The sequence below is a fragment of the Phycodurus eques genome, chromosome 4 (assembly GCF_024500275.1).
Source record: "Phycodurus eques isolate BA_2022a chromosome 4, UOR_Pequ_1.1, whole genome shotgun sequence".
In the NCBI taxonomy this organism is placed as follows: Eukaryota; Metazoa; Chordata; class Actinopteri; order Syngnathiformes; family Syngnathidae; genus Phycodurus; species Phycodurus eques.
The window spans coordinates 17,323,585-17,338,456 of record NC_084528.1 but is presented as its reverse complement, the minus strand read 5'-3'; the positions used below and the strand labels follow the sequence as shown (position 1 = coordinate 17,338,456).

The 14,872-nt window shown below is 44.0% G+C and overlaps 1 protein-coding gene across 1 annotated transcript; it reads right to left on the bottom strand.

Annotated features, from left to right (window-relative positions):
- Positions 1 to 330: 330 nt before the first annotated feature.
- LOC133401932 (carcinoembryonic antigen-related cell adhesion molecule 5) lies at positions 331 to 10,543 on the bottom strand. Its single transcript, XM_061675462.1, is given in 9 exon segments — positions 331 to 404; positions 1,375 to 1,629; positions 1,694 to 1,969; positions 2,150 to 2,386; positions 2,778 to 3,038; positions 6,348 to 6,680; positions 8,948 to 9,175; positions 10,231 to 10,416; positions 10,492 to 10,543. Coding segments are annotated over 9 exon segments (1,830 nt in total). The 3' UTR covers positions 331 to 402.
- Positions 10,544 to 14,872: the final 4,329 nt, after the last annotated feature.

Below are 14,872 nucleotides of genomic sequence, written 5' to 3'. Positions count from 1 at the left end.
ATACATGTCCGAGTGCTTCACCCTCACACTCTTTCTCTCTAGGAAAGCAGACAAGTTAATTAATTGATGGCGTGTCCATTTAAAAACAAAAAAAAACAAAACAACATTTTCCAAAATAAGTCATGAATACTAACCTCTTTTGAGCGTTGGATATCCGCTGCTGAGTCTGAGGTAAAATTAGGTTAAAATGCTTTTAAAATAACTTCAACATAGCAATAAGTAAGGTCACTGCCCACATTGTTGCCTGTATCTAGTCCTCTCCTTTTAATATGAGAAGAGTCACCTTTTCCTTCTTCTGAGAACGCATGCAATCAATCCGATCACTACGGCGATGAGAATACAGCACCCGCCTGTGATGGCGGCAGCAATTGCAACGGCCTTCGAGTCGTCGCAGTCGGGGATTTCTGGAAAAATAGGAATGTTTGTTCTTCACAATTAATCGCATTTTTCAAAAGGAGAATTTTCTCTTTAACCCAACATAACAAATAGGTGTATCGGAATGAATTAGAACTGTACCAACCAAGTAAATAATTGACTCTCCAGTACCACCAGCAAATGCAAATATATTGTACTTAAATGTTTAATATAGTTGAAATGTACTAAACAAATGCACTGTAATTGATTTAAAAAAAAAAAAAAAAAAAAAGTTGGAACATTTAATGTATTGATTCTTTTGCATACCACTAGAGGGAGCACACTTAGCACTTGTAGTACTTCTACGACACTTTGGGAATCACTGAATAAGAACGTGCAAAGGCAGTGGCGTGCAAGGTGGGGCCACAGCACTGCAAGAAAGTTCGTTTACTTCAGTCGTTCAATTAAAAAAGTCAAATATGAAGATTCATTAAAAACAGGCCAATTCTTACATAATTTATATTTTTATAATAATTTGGATGTTTTTGTAACATTCACATTTCTTGAGATGGCGAATTATTGGGGTTTCTTTAGCTGTAAACTATAACACTGGGGAACACAATTTTTGTTGAGTTAAGTCTGACAGCTGTTTGGAACACATTTTTGGGTGCGTAACCCAAAACTGATCTCAAGTTTTTGAACTATACTTTTCTTAAAAAATCGTGATACTCTAGGACACGATTCTGTGTAAGCATTCTGTGTATTAAGGCAGAACCATGACAAGCCCCTGCCAACTCTCAGGGCTCTATTTTCGGGACTAGCGCATATCCAGCGCTGCGCTTGGCGTAAATCTGCGAGCAGCCAGGTTGCACTGGGTGCTTGTAATTTTGTAGAAGAGCGCCAAGGCTACATAATTAAAAAAGGGAGTTTTGCACCCTGTAATGATAAAACAACACTTCATTCATCCAGGTTGAGCCCAGTTGAGCACGCCCGCCTGATGTACAGTATATCCTGACTTACACTGTATGAAGCTGGCTGATGCCTTTGTTGTTTGAGATTTCACAGTTTTGTTGTTAAAGGCCCGGCAGCTGCAGTTCTCCTGAACGTTCACCACTTTGAGCGCCGGTCCAGTATGGGACATCATGTCTCCGTTGAGGAACCATTGAAACAGGGCAGGAGGTCCGGATGCAGCTGAGCAAGACAGGCTGATGTTGGATCCTCTCTCAAAGTATTCCCATGATGGAAATAGTTGTAAATCAACGCTCTCTGGTCCATCTGTGGAAAAATACAAAAACATTAAACATGTCAATCACTGTGTCAAAAACTTTAGGTGACTCACAGCTGATGGAGAGTTTCACCGGGATGCTGGATGCGTTGCTGAAGTTGTTGGAGACGTGACACGTGAAGGGCCCCTCGTCGTAGCGGGTCACGTTAAGGATGGTGACGACAGCGCCTTTGCTGTCGATCTCGACTCGGCCGCCGGCCGCCAACTCGGAGCTGCCGTTCCGCCAGACAAACGTGGGGAACGATCCGGCGGAGGAGCAGGAGAGACTGACCGATGTGGTGAGCTCTACCACGTCCGTGCTGCTGGGAATGATCACCACGTTGGAAATTTCTGCTAAAAATGTAAAAAAAAAAAAGCACGTGAGGAAGGAAATCAGCGTCATTACTTTGGGAACTAGTAACCTTTTCTGTGAGCTCTACTCACTATTCCACACTTCGGATTGTGGCAGGCGGTTGGCCCAAAAATAAATAAATAAAGACATGAATAATGGCGTAATTTGATCAAACTTACATCTTGTCACTGAAATAGCGACAAGCTCTGATGTTTGATTCCTCAGCGTTTTGTTATTAAAGGCCTGACAGCTGTAGTTTCCGCTCTGATGCAACTGCATGTTCATCAGCCTGAGCTCCGGTCCAGCGTGTGACAAAAGGTCTCTGTTTCGGAGCCACCGGAATTGCGGTGGAGGGCCCGAGGCCACCGAGCACGTGAGGCCGACGTCCGAACCTTCGTCGTAGTATTCTTGGGACGGAAAAGATCATCACTGATGAGCAATGTTATAGAGCAGTCAAGTTAATTTTATTTATATAGCACCAATTTGTTATTTCAAGGCACTTTACACTTCGAGAAGGTCAAGCACAATCCTCAAACATTACATATATTTCTATAGGAAAATCAACTGAATCCCACATGAGCTAAGCTAGCACTTGGCGATGGAGGCAAGGGAAAAACTGCCTTTCAGGAAGCAATCTTGAACCCAACCATCTATCACAGTTGTGTTAAGATGGAGTGACAGACGGACAGGGTAGATCGAGAGAGAAAACGGGGCCGAGCGGTTGAGCGACTGAGGGAAGAACGAGAGAACAACGGCCACAACAACATCCGTAAAAGTCCAATGATGACAGCAAAGTTTGTGACTCACAGTGAACAGACAAGACCACCGGATCGCTGGTGCCATTGCTGATCAGGTTGAAGACGTGACACCGAAAGGGTCCCAGATCGTAGCGGGTCACGTTGACGACGGTGAGCATGGAGCCTCCGTTGGTGATCTGAACCTCAGAGCTGCCGTTCGTCCAGCGGAAGGATGGTGAGGACCCAGTGGAGGAGCAGGACAGACTGACAGGACCACTGAATTCAAAAATGTCTGTGGTGTTAGTCCTGACCTCCACTCTGGAAACTGGTGCTGTGAACAAAAACAGTAACAAAAGAGATTATAATTCGAAGAGGTTTTTTTTTTAAATCCGAAAAACTACAAAAATAAGCTTTTCTAGATGACGACGGTGACGACAATATGCATCGATGCAAATATAGTGAACCCCCACATATTCGCTATCTGGCATTCACAAATTTGCTGTTTTTGTGCTTCGGCGACAACAGGCGATAACAGTATTGCTCCGGCATCTGGTGGAATCTTGGTATCAAGGAACTGGTGAAGTGAGTTGAGAAGCTTCATTTGGATAAAAGTAGTCCTTTGTCAGCATCTTGTGGTATCTATAGGCAATTACAGTGGAGTAAAAAAGCTTTTAGGAAGAGTGGCAATTACTTTTTCACTATTCGTGGCAGGGCTCGGTCCTTATCCACATGAATTGTGGGAGTTCACTGTAGCCTCTTTAGTTAGTACAGCTAACTAAAGCAAGTACAGATATGTTAATGCTCCATGCTACGTCTTGACTCCACTTGCTTGAAATTTTTAGGGACTCTACATAATTGGATTGACCTTTGCCACCGTAATTTGATTGATTTGATTTGAGCCGACTCAACGTAATTTTTGTCAGTTTTATGGTTACAATTAAAACTGGGTGATTTATAGCTTGGTGATTTATATGGCAACGATTACGTGCTTTTCCTCAGATTTTGCCAAATAAAAAAAATATTTAATTAGTTTGATAAAATTAAATAAATAATCAATTACTATAAATGTAACAATATTTATACATCATAATATTTGAATATATATGTTTAATAACTAGATTGATTAAAAAAGGTTTGGGAAATAGTCCAAGTCCAAACATTCATCAAATCTCAATATTTCATGTTTCAACCGTCGAGACCTTCAAATTCCTGGGAATTACAATCTCTCAGGACCTGAAGTGGGCGAACAACATCAACTCCGCCCTCAAAAAGGCCCAGCAGAGGATGTACTTCCTGCGGCTTCTGAGAAAGCGCGACCTGCCACCGGAGCTGCTGAGACAGTTCTACACAGCGGCGGTCATCGAATCGGTCCTGTGTTCTTCCATCACAGTCTGGTTTGGTGCTGCTACAAAAAAGGACAAACTCCGACTGCAACGGACAATCAAAACTGCTGAAAGGATTGTCGGTACCCCCCTACCCACCATTGAGGACTTTGCCCGCTGCCAGAACTAAGACAAGGGCGTGCAAAATCCTATCGGACCCTCCGCACCCCGGTCACCAGCTCTTCCAGCTCCTTCCCTCAGGTAGGCGCTACCGATCAATGCAAACTAGAACTAGTAGACATTCCAACAGCTTCTTCCCTCTTGCCATCAACTTCTTAAACACCTAACCTATAATTCCATTTCAATAAGCTGGCAATTTTTTGACTTGAGTTCGTTGTCACATTTCTGTGGGGCCAATTATGTATTACTCGTGCACTCACTGTAGTTGTCTCGCCAGGCTGCACTATTTGCATATACTGGCCACTCATGCCAGAGTAGCATCTGCTCCATTTGCACACTGATTGAGGAGTATCTGTAACATTTGCACAACCGACATTGTCCCAGATGATCGCACTACTCGTCACTTTAAACCGCATACACTCCTTGAAGTCTCAGCGCCCTTTGCACAATGGTCATTGCACCGGACTATTGCAATATTAGTCATTCGAACTGCTCTAAGTGCTAGAGGACACTGCATCTTTTTTTTTTTTTTTTTTTCTTTTTCAGTGTCCTCAGCTGAGCGCTGAGGACACTGCATCTTTTTGTTTTTTGTCAATGTCATCAATGTCAATTGTTTTTTGTCAATGTCTTGATGTCCCCAAAGTGTTCTGTAAATTGACTGTCTGTTGTACTAGAGCGGCTCCAACTACCGGAGACAAATTCCTTGTGTGCTTTGGACATACTTGGCAAATAAAGATGATTCTGATTCTGAAAGATAGATTAAGTTTACTTCGAGTAACATGCAGTTGACTGGCACCCAAGCTAAAGCACAACATACTCTCCGACACTGAGTCTTCCATAAAACACGGAACTTCACTTTCTGGGACGTTTTTGTGAGAGGTGAAGCCTGTTTTCATGGGCCATTTTGGAAATAGAATTTGGCCTCGTGTTGCACTGATGAATCAGGAGAAGTGTTGAGTGCAAACATAGACTCAAATGTGGAACTAATCCTTGACTGAAAGAGATGGATCTTCTCCATTCATTTCTGCACTTAACTTAAAAATGGCAAAAATTGAGTTACTTCTCAATGGTTTCATTGAAGCTTACTTAAGACTTGCACATACGTAACTTACTCCCACCTCTGGTCATCACTATACTACACTATACTTTTTTATCGTATACATACCCATGATAGTTATAGCTGAGCGCTGAGTTTTAGCTTTCAGTGTTTTGTTGTTGTAGGCTTGACAGCGTCTTGCACGGATGGCTGATCAAACAATCTGACAATGATTAAGTCATAAATAAAACCTTAAGTAGGGGGGTCGAGCTCAATGTGGCTGGCAGACTGGGATTCCTTGAGCGATGTTGACGGCTGACTTTGGCTGAGAGACTGGCTGTCATTGCAAACTGTGATTGCAGACTAATCAGTTCTGGCAGACTGTGATCTCTGGCAAATCGTGAAATCTTTGTTGTTCACAATAAAAGCAGATGTTTGGAAATGTGTTATTCTCATCAAACATAATAATCAGTCTGCTTTCATGGACGACTACAGAAATCTGAGAAGATTTACTGTTGAGCGGCTGAAATTCTGAGGATTTGGACAATTTGAAATTAAACAAGGTCTCTAGAGGATTAATTATCAATTAATTTGATAATCGATTGGTTGTCGACTAATTGTTGTACTTCCAAGCTTATTTGGGGTTAATCATACATTAGGCCGTAGTTGTGTGCTGACTCCCGTTTAACATGAGTTTGAATGTGAATTTATCAGTTAATTCGGAACAAAGCCACATCCCCAGGCATAAGGGGGTGTGCACACTTGTGCAACCACATTGTCTACTGTTTATTTTCTTTCCCGGCTGACTTTGGGCGAGAGACAGGGTACACCCTGGCCTGGTTGTACAAATCTTAACGTCTCAGCTGTTAAATATATGCACAGCGAGAAGACAATATGTGCTTCATCTGATATCAAAATGTTGTGTTAATATTTGGGATTCTTTTTTAACATATTATTTATTAGAAACATTCTTACAGGAGTTAGCGCCTTGCAGATAGGCGGCATTCATTCATGGGACGAAATCTACATTAGTTTCACTGAACAAAACGAAACACTAACTCGAATTGTATCGATAAATGGTAATAAAATGACTTAAACATACCCTGTACGTCGGGTTTACAGTTCCCTCTCTGCTGAGATCCACCAGCAGGTATGATGGTGACTCTGTAATCTCCAGCGTCTCTCATTGTCACGTTCCTCGGCTCCAGAGATCCTGTGTTGCGGAAGAGGGTGATCCTGTCTTGGTACTCGGGCAGCGTCACATTCAAACTACTGGAGGTTATTATATGCGTGATGGCGCCGTGGATATCCATAACACTCCAGGTGATAACCAGGAACGGTGCGGTTGGTGGAGTCACTGTTGTGGCGAATGTCACCGTTTCTCCAGGTATTGCGACCAGGCTGTCGGGCAGCACCCCAATTCCACGGCTTAAGCCTGAAGAGTTGAAGGCATGGAATTGATTCATAGAATATTCATATTTTTCATCAATATGGGAATACATGAATTCCAACAAAAGCCTTTTTACATTTTAATTCAAATAAAATATATAAAGATATTTTTCTAACCATATAATGCTGTAAAATGCACTAATAACTTATCATAATAATAATTCTCATGATCTGTTGATTTTCATGTGGAATACCAATTACAACCAATATGTAAAATCCTAATAAATATAATGATTACAATCTATTTAAAAATGTGGCCTAAAAACATTCAAATATATTCATCATTTAATATTTTATTCATATGTTAAAGTGATATCACAAATGTGAAACACAGTCCATTAATAATGTTATTGCAGATCATATAAAAAGAACAAAATAATAATGCTTGAAAATATTAGACTATAATATTTTATTGAAATGTATTATTGAATTAACATTTTACATTTGATTAAAAAGCACAATACAGTCACCGACAGAAAATTCATCTCATGACAACACAAATATATTACTTTTTTTTTTAAATGAACATAAACAACACAAATGTGTATTAACAGTATTAGAATATGTAATAATTTCATACGAATAATTGACATTTTAAATTGATACTTGATATACAGTAGATGATACATTATTCATCTCGATACCACAATTTTATTTATTTTTTACTAAGAAATTATGTAATGTATTAATAGTATTTAAATATTGTAATGAGTTCAAGTTTATGAAATAAAATTTTAGATTAACATAAAACGTGAGGTATAGCACACACAATATTATATACATATATATACTATACATACAATATTGGTGTTTTACACATTTCATTATTATTATTATTATATATATATTTTTTTTTTTACTTCTTATGTGTAATTTTTTTACTTCCTATGTGTAGTAAAAATGTCTATGTCTAATTTCTATATTAAAGATTATTTTTTATTATATTGAATACATTTATTAAGATGGGGAATTTGAGGCTGTCGTTTAACTGTAATTATTATTACAATTATTATTTGGGGGAAAAAATGAAAACACGACAAACAGTATTTCATTCTCTGGGTGTGGTGAATCTGGTGAGTATATAATGCATGAGTTTCTTATTTGAATTGAAATACTGAAGTTTTCCACAATATTAAAATTTATTGCGATACACTATATTTATTATTAAATATAATACAAATATTTGTGTGCTCAATAAAAAAATACAGTGGTCTGTAACCAGTAACATTTATTTATGTATTTATTTGTTTTTAGTGCTTCGTAAACAGTACAAAGTATTCATATCCCACTGTCATTGCCATTTATTTTAATGTATTCCTTATTTAATGTCCCAGCTGTTAATTATTCATGCAAGGAACGTTGAGGCATACAGAACCTGTGCTGTATTAGTGCTTAGTGATTAACACATGCAACAACAACAAATCTTGATACGCTATATGAGTCTAGATAAATGTTTATGAATGTGACCATCCCGATAAGACGTTATCAAAAACCCATCAGAATAGGGATCGTATCATAACACTTTGAATAGATGATGGACACTAAAAGAACAAAGTGAAGTATTATAGGACACCAGAAAGGTCAAAGGAGTTTGCGATTGATGCGTTTAAAGGCGGTGAATAAGAAAGGGACACTGGTCTAAATTAGCATTAACCGCTGTTGAAATTAAGTGAAATTAAAAGCTGTAAGTCATTAAATATTACGCAGAATGTCACAGCTCCTGATGTCGTCTGTATTACAATGTCGAACAGCACTTTAGCTAATGTGCGTGTAACACTGTAGGAGCAGCAAGGGCGAAAAGACGAGCCTTATATGAAGATACGTTGACAATGAACACATCACAGTAAAGCGCAGTCTTTCAGGTCAACATGAGTCCCAGAGACGTCAAGACAGTGCAAACCACCACAGACGCACCGAAGGGAACGCAGGAGTCTGGATAGGAAGAGAAACAAGTTACTCTGTTTCCATTTGCACATATTCATATTACCCATTCACCTTTCACTAAGCCATTCCCCCAAAGAAGGCAGACTGACCACTCACGATATTTGTTTTGGTTGTTGGTCACTTGTTAAATTACCTAAAAGACATTACCTGTAATCACGAACTCCATATACAGAACAATAACTTTTACAACTGCATACTGGAAACATAGCTATAGGTGACTGTATGGCTGTACTGTAATTTAAGGTAGAGGGGAGCGCTTAGAAAAGATTTTCAGCTTGCATTTGGCTGTATCAAAGCTGATGGCGTTACTGACGTTACAGAGAAACACTCCAGTGTCCTGCCTGTGTACGGGGCTGACGGACAACACTCGCCCGCCGTCGGAAAACACGAATCTGTCCCCGGGGAGCCGCGGTTTGCCTTTCCTCATCCACGCCCTGTTCGTCACGACACCGTCAGCGTCGCAGGTCAAGTTGAGGGAGGTTTTGCCTTCAATCAGGTTTTCTGCGGGACAGGCCATAACAGGTATGGATACTACACCTGTGCACAAAAAGGAATAAAACAACGATGGGATACTTTCAAGGGAAAATAATGGAAAATTGACTTTGAAAATTGCTTTTATACGTAAAGTTTGGTCTTTGGCGTTCCTGCAGATCCATCCAGTGTGAAATTAAACAACCCGTGTCTATAAGCACATTGTTTTGAATTTTGTCTAACTGGGAGGTCACATTTGGAAACATTTACATCTTACCGCCCCTACAACAAGTTTCTGCGCCCATCACTTGGCAGCTGAGCTGGGCGAATTGTGGCACATTTCCAATATAAGCAGAGCTGACTAATGTTAACTAACAGTCTTTCTTAATTTCTGTGTTACATGCGTCATTGTTGTCGACGTGCTCACGGCGGGGAGTATTTTTCTATGGTCATCTGTCCGCTGCATGCGCCACATACACAAATTTGCACACTCATTGACAAGTCTACGTGTTCCCACTACAAGTGAAAGTACCGTCTACGCTGTCTTTGCGGGGACTTGCGTGCCCTTTTCAGCCGACTTCAACGTGAAGAGTGATAACCATTTCCTTGCGTCACACCAAAATCAAGTTGCTTGTTTCTGGGTCTATGTGCAACCAAATACCAACTCGCCTTCACATACTATAATCCCTGCTTGGTGGAGGTAATTAATGTGGATGCGCTCTAGAAACGGTTATCTGACTGTTAGCAATTTGTTTCTATGGAATTGACTGACGATTAGTAATTGTGTTTTGAAGAAATTGAGACAAAATGCACAACTTTTCCAGGCTACATTATCCTGGGCAATACAACACTGCTATCAAAAACAGAAGTTCAGAGCATCTAGATACCATACGATTACAAATATGATTTAAAAAATGTATTCATTTAGTCAAATGCCCCATGTTTAACGATTCCAGTTATGTCAGCTCATTTTACTCACTTAGCACCTCCAATTTAACATATCCTTGAATCGGCTGGGCAGCATGTGGGATGATGATTAGCTCATATTCTCCGCTGTCTTCCTCTGTCAAATTTCCGAGTACCAGAGATCCCGTGCTTTTATCCAGGGTGGGTGATCCTGCCCTCGTAGCCTTCTCCCACTACGTCCACGCTGCTCGAGGTTATCACACTGGTGGTCGTGTTAAAGCTCCAAGTTAGTGCCAGAAAGGGTTCGGATGTCGGCGTCAGAGACGTGGCGAAGGTCACGCTCTGTCCAGGTGTCCCACGCAGTGAGTCGACCGGGATTACCCCAGCACCGTGACAAAGACCTGCAAAAATATCAGCACAGTTACCGCACCCGCACGTCACAACCTGTCGAATTAGTTTTAAACCGTCACTTATACCTGAAGACAGCAGCACAAAGATGGTTAGCCGGCAAAACATATTGAACGTCATCGTGTATTACTCTTTCTGCTCCTCTTCTATTGCATCTTTGGAGTCTGCTCTGTTTGAGCTGCAATGGAAAGAGTGCCTTGCAGATTATCTGCAATAAAGAAGACACGCTATCAGGAAGTTCGATACTCAGCATGCTTAATTATTACCTCCACTAACACCATCAAAGTTACATAAGGTAAAATATGATTAATAGTGTAGCCCAATGTCTGACTAGAATAGAATATTATTTAATAGATGCACTGTGTATAAAATGTTAAAGAACCATTGGCATTATCTCTAGTTTCCACAGACAATTCACAGGTAGTTTGTCAAGAATTTGGTGGTATTTTTACCGAAAGCAATTCACTGCAATTACAATACATTATCGTGGAACCTCCAATGTCGAACATGCTAAAATTCTACCATTTTATTTACATTTTGATGTCTCCTTTAAAAACACATGTTGTACTTCAGAATATGAAACAAAATAAACTACAAGGATCCTTAACATGTAATTCTGAAGAAGAAGAAAAAAAGAATCATGCCATGTGTGCTGTTCCTTTCCACTCCTAATAATTACAATTCAAAAGTTAACTTTAACATTTCAATAAAATGTTGTGTCTATTATCTGTGTCACCAAAATCCACCTTTTATCTGCTCTAGATCCAAAACCTGGTCCTTTATTAATTTTGGACAATTAATATAATTTCTGAAAATTTTGGTGCGTAGTTTTGATGGATGGAAATTATGTTGCGAAAGTATTGATCCAGGTTGATTTTTAATAGACATTTGTTGGTATGACAAAGTGTGTGCCAACAGCCACATACAGAAAGCTTTTTTTCAACACAGCTCCATCTTCTGGATCTGGTGGCTCGCTGTCCCACTTGGACGTAATGCAAGTGGGCTGCAATTGCGAAGAGGATATTCAGGGGATGCTTTAAAAAAAAAAAGCTTCATTAAAAAAAATTATATATATATATATATATATATATATATATATATATATACATATATATACATACCCCTCCTTGAGCAGTCACCTTGTCGTGGTGGAGGGGTTTGTGTGTCCCAGTGATCCGAGGAGCTAAGTTGTCTGGGGCTTTATGCCCCTGGCAGGGTCACCCATGACAAACAGGTCCTAGGTGAGGGACCAGACAAAGCACGGCTCAAAGACCCCTAATGATGACGACAAACAATGGATTTCGTTTTCCCTTGCCCGGACGCGGGTCACCGGGGCCCCCCACTGGAGCCAGGCCTGGTGGTGGGGCACGAAGGCGAGCGCCTGGTGGCCGGGCCTGCACCCATGGGGCCCGGCCGGCCACAGCCCGAAAGGGTAACGTGGGTCCCCCTTCCCATGGGCTCACCACCTGTGGGAAGGGCCATAGGGGTCGGGTGCAGTGTGAGCTGGGCGGTGGCCGAAGGTGGGGACCTTGGCGATCCGATCCCCGGCTACAGAAGCTGGCTCTAGGGACGTGTAATGTCACCTCTGTGGCAGGGAAGGAGCCTGAGCTGGTGTGTGAGGTCGAGAAGTTCCGACTAGATATAGTCGGACTCGCCTCCACACACAGCTTGAGCTCTGGTACTAGTCCTCTCGAGAGGGGTTGGACTCTCTTCCACTCTTGAGTTGCCCACGGTGAGAGGCGCCGAGCAGGTGTGGGTATACTTATTGCCCCCCGACTCGGCGCCTGTACGTTGGGGTTCACCCCGGTGGACGAGAGGGTAGCCTCCCTCCGCCTTCGGGTGGGGGGACAGGTCCTGACTGTTGTTTGTGCCTATGCACCAAACAGCAGTTCAGAGTACCCACCCTTTTTGGAGTCCTTGGAGGGGGTGCTGGAGAGCGCTCCCGCTGGGGACTCCATTGTTCTGTTGGGGGACTTCAATGCTCACGTGGGCAATGAAAGTGAGACCTGGAAGGGCGTGATTGGGAGGAACGACCCCCCGATCAGAACCCGAGCGGTGTTCTGTTATTGGACTTCTGTGCTCGTCACGAATTGTCCATAACGAACACCATGTTCAAGCATAAGGGTGTCCACACGTGCACTTGGCACCAGGACACCCTAGGTCGCAGTTCGATGATCGACTTTGTGGTCGTGTCATCGGACTTGCGGCCACATGTCGTGGACACTCGGGTGAAGAGAGAGGCGGAGCTGTCAACTGATCACCACCTGGTGGTGAGTTGGCTCCGATGGTGGGGGAAGATGCCGGTCCGACGTGTCAGGCACAAACGTATTGTGAGGGTCTGCTGGGAACGTCTGGCAGAATCCCCTGTCAGAAGGAGTTTCAACTCCCACCTCCGACAGAACTTTGCTCATGTTCCGGGGGAGGCGGGGGACATCGAGTCCGAGCGGACCATGTTCCGTGCCTCCACTGCTGAGGTGGCCGACCGGAGCTGTGGCCGTAAGTTGGTCGGTGCCTGTCGTGGCGGCAATCCCCAAACCCGTTGGTGGACACCGACTGTGAGGGATGCCGTCAAGCTGAACAAGGAGTCCTATTGGGCCTTTTTGGCCTGTGGGACTCCTGAGGCAGCTGATGGGTACCGGCTGGCAGCTCTGTTGGTCGCTGAAGCAAAAACTCGGGTATGGGAGGAGTTCGGTGAGGCCATGGAGAAAGTCTTCTGGATGGCTTCGAGGAAATTCTGGTCCACCATCCGACGTCTCAGGAGAGGAAAGCAGTGCACCACCAACACTGTGTATAGTGGGGATGGGGCGCTGCTGACCTCGACTCGGGACGTTGTGAGTCGGTGGGGAGAATACTTCGAAGACCTCCTCAATTCCACCGACACGCCTTCCCATGAGGAAGCAGAGTGTGGGTTCTCTGAGGCGGGCTCTCCTATCTCTGGGTTTGAGGTCACCGAGGTAGTTAAAAAGCTCCTCGGTGGCAGGGCCCCGGGGGTGTATGAGATTCGCCCGGAGTTCCTAAAGGCTCTGGATGTTGTGGGGCTGTCGTGGTTGACACGCCTCTGCAACATCGCGTGGACATCGGGGACAGTGCCTCTGGATTGGCAGACTGGGGTGGTGGTCCCCCTTTTTAAGAAGGGGGACCGGAGGGTGTTTTCCAACTACAGGGGGATCACACTCCTCAGCCTCCCTGGTAAGGTCTATTCAGGGGTGCTGGAGGGGAGGGTCCGTCGGGAAGTCGAATCTCAGATTCAGGAGGAGCAGTGTGATTTTCCTCCTGGCCGTGGAACAGTGGACCAGCTCTACACCCTCGGCAGGGTCCTCGGGGGTGCATGGAAGTTCGCCCAACCAGTCTACATGTGTTTTGTGGACTTGGAGAAGGCGTTCGACCGTGTCCCTCGGGGAGTCCTGTGGAGGGTGCTTCGGGAGTATGGGGTACCGAACCCCCTGATACGGGCTGTTCGGTCCCTGTACGACCGGAGTCAGAGTTTGGTCCGCATATCCGGCAGTAAGTCGGACTCGTTCCCGGTGAGGGTTGGACTCCGCCAAGGCTGCCCTTTGTCGCCGATTCTGTTCATAACTTTTATGGACAGAATTTCTAGGCGCAGCCGAGGCGTAGAGGGGGTCCGGTTTGGTGGCCTCAGTATTGCATCTCTGCTTTTTGCTGATGATGTGGTTCTGTTGGCTTCATCAAGCCGTGACCTCCAACTCTCACTGAAGCAATTCGCAGCCGAGTGTGAAGCGGCTGGGATGAGAATCAGCACCTCCAAATCTGAGACCACCTCACTCGGAAAAGGGTGGCATGTCTTCTCCAGGTCGGGGATGAGATCCTGCCCCAAGTGGAGGAGTTCAAGTATCTTGGGGTCTTGTTCACGAGTGAGGGAAGAATGGAATGGGAGATCGACAGGCGGATCGGTGCAGCGTCTGCAGTGATGCGGACTTTGTATCGGTCCGTTGTGGTAAAGAAGGACCTAAGCCGAAAGGCGAAGCTCTCAATTTACCGTTCGATCGACGTTCCTACCCTCACCTATGGTCACGAGCTGTGGGTCGTGACCGAAAGAACAAGATCCCGGATACAAGCGGCCGAAATGAGTTTCCTCCGCAGGGTGTCCGGGCTCTCCCTGAGAGTTACGGTGAGAAGCTCGGTCATCCGGGAGGATCTCAGAGTAGAGCCGCTGCTCCTTCACATCGAGAGGAGCCAGATGAGGTGGCTGGGGCATCTGATTCGGATGCCTCCCGGACGCCTCCCTGGTGAGGTGTTCCGGGCACGTCCCACCGGGAGGAGACCCCGGGGACGACCCAGGACACGCTGGAGAGACTACGTCCTTCGGCTGGCCTGGGAACGCCTCGGGATCCCCCCGGAAGAGCTGGATGAAGTGGCTGGGGAGAGGGAAGTCTGGGCATCCCTGCTAAAGCTTCTGCCCCCGCGACCCGACCCGAATAAGCGGTAGAA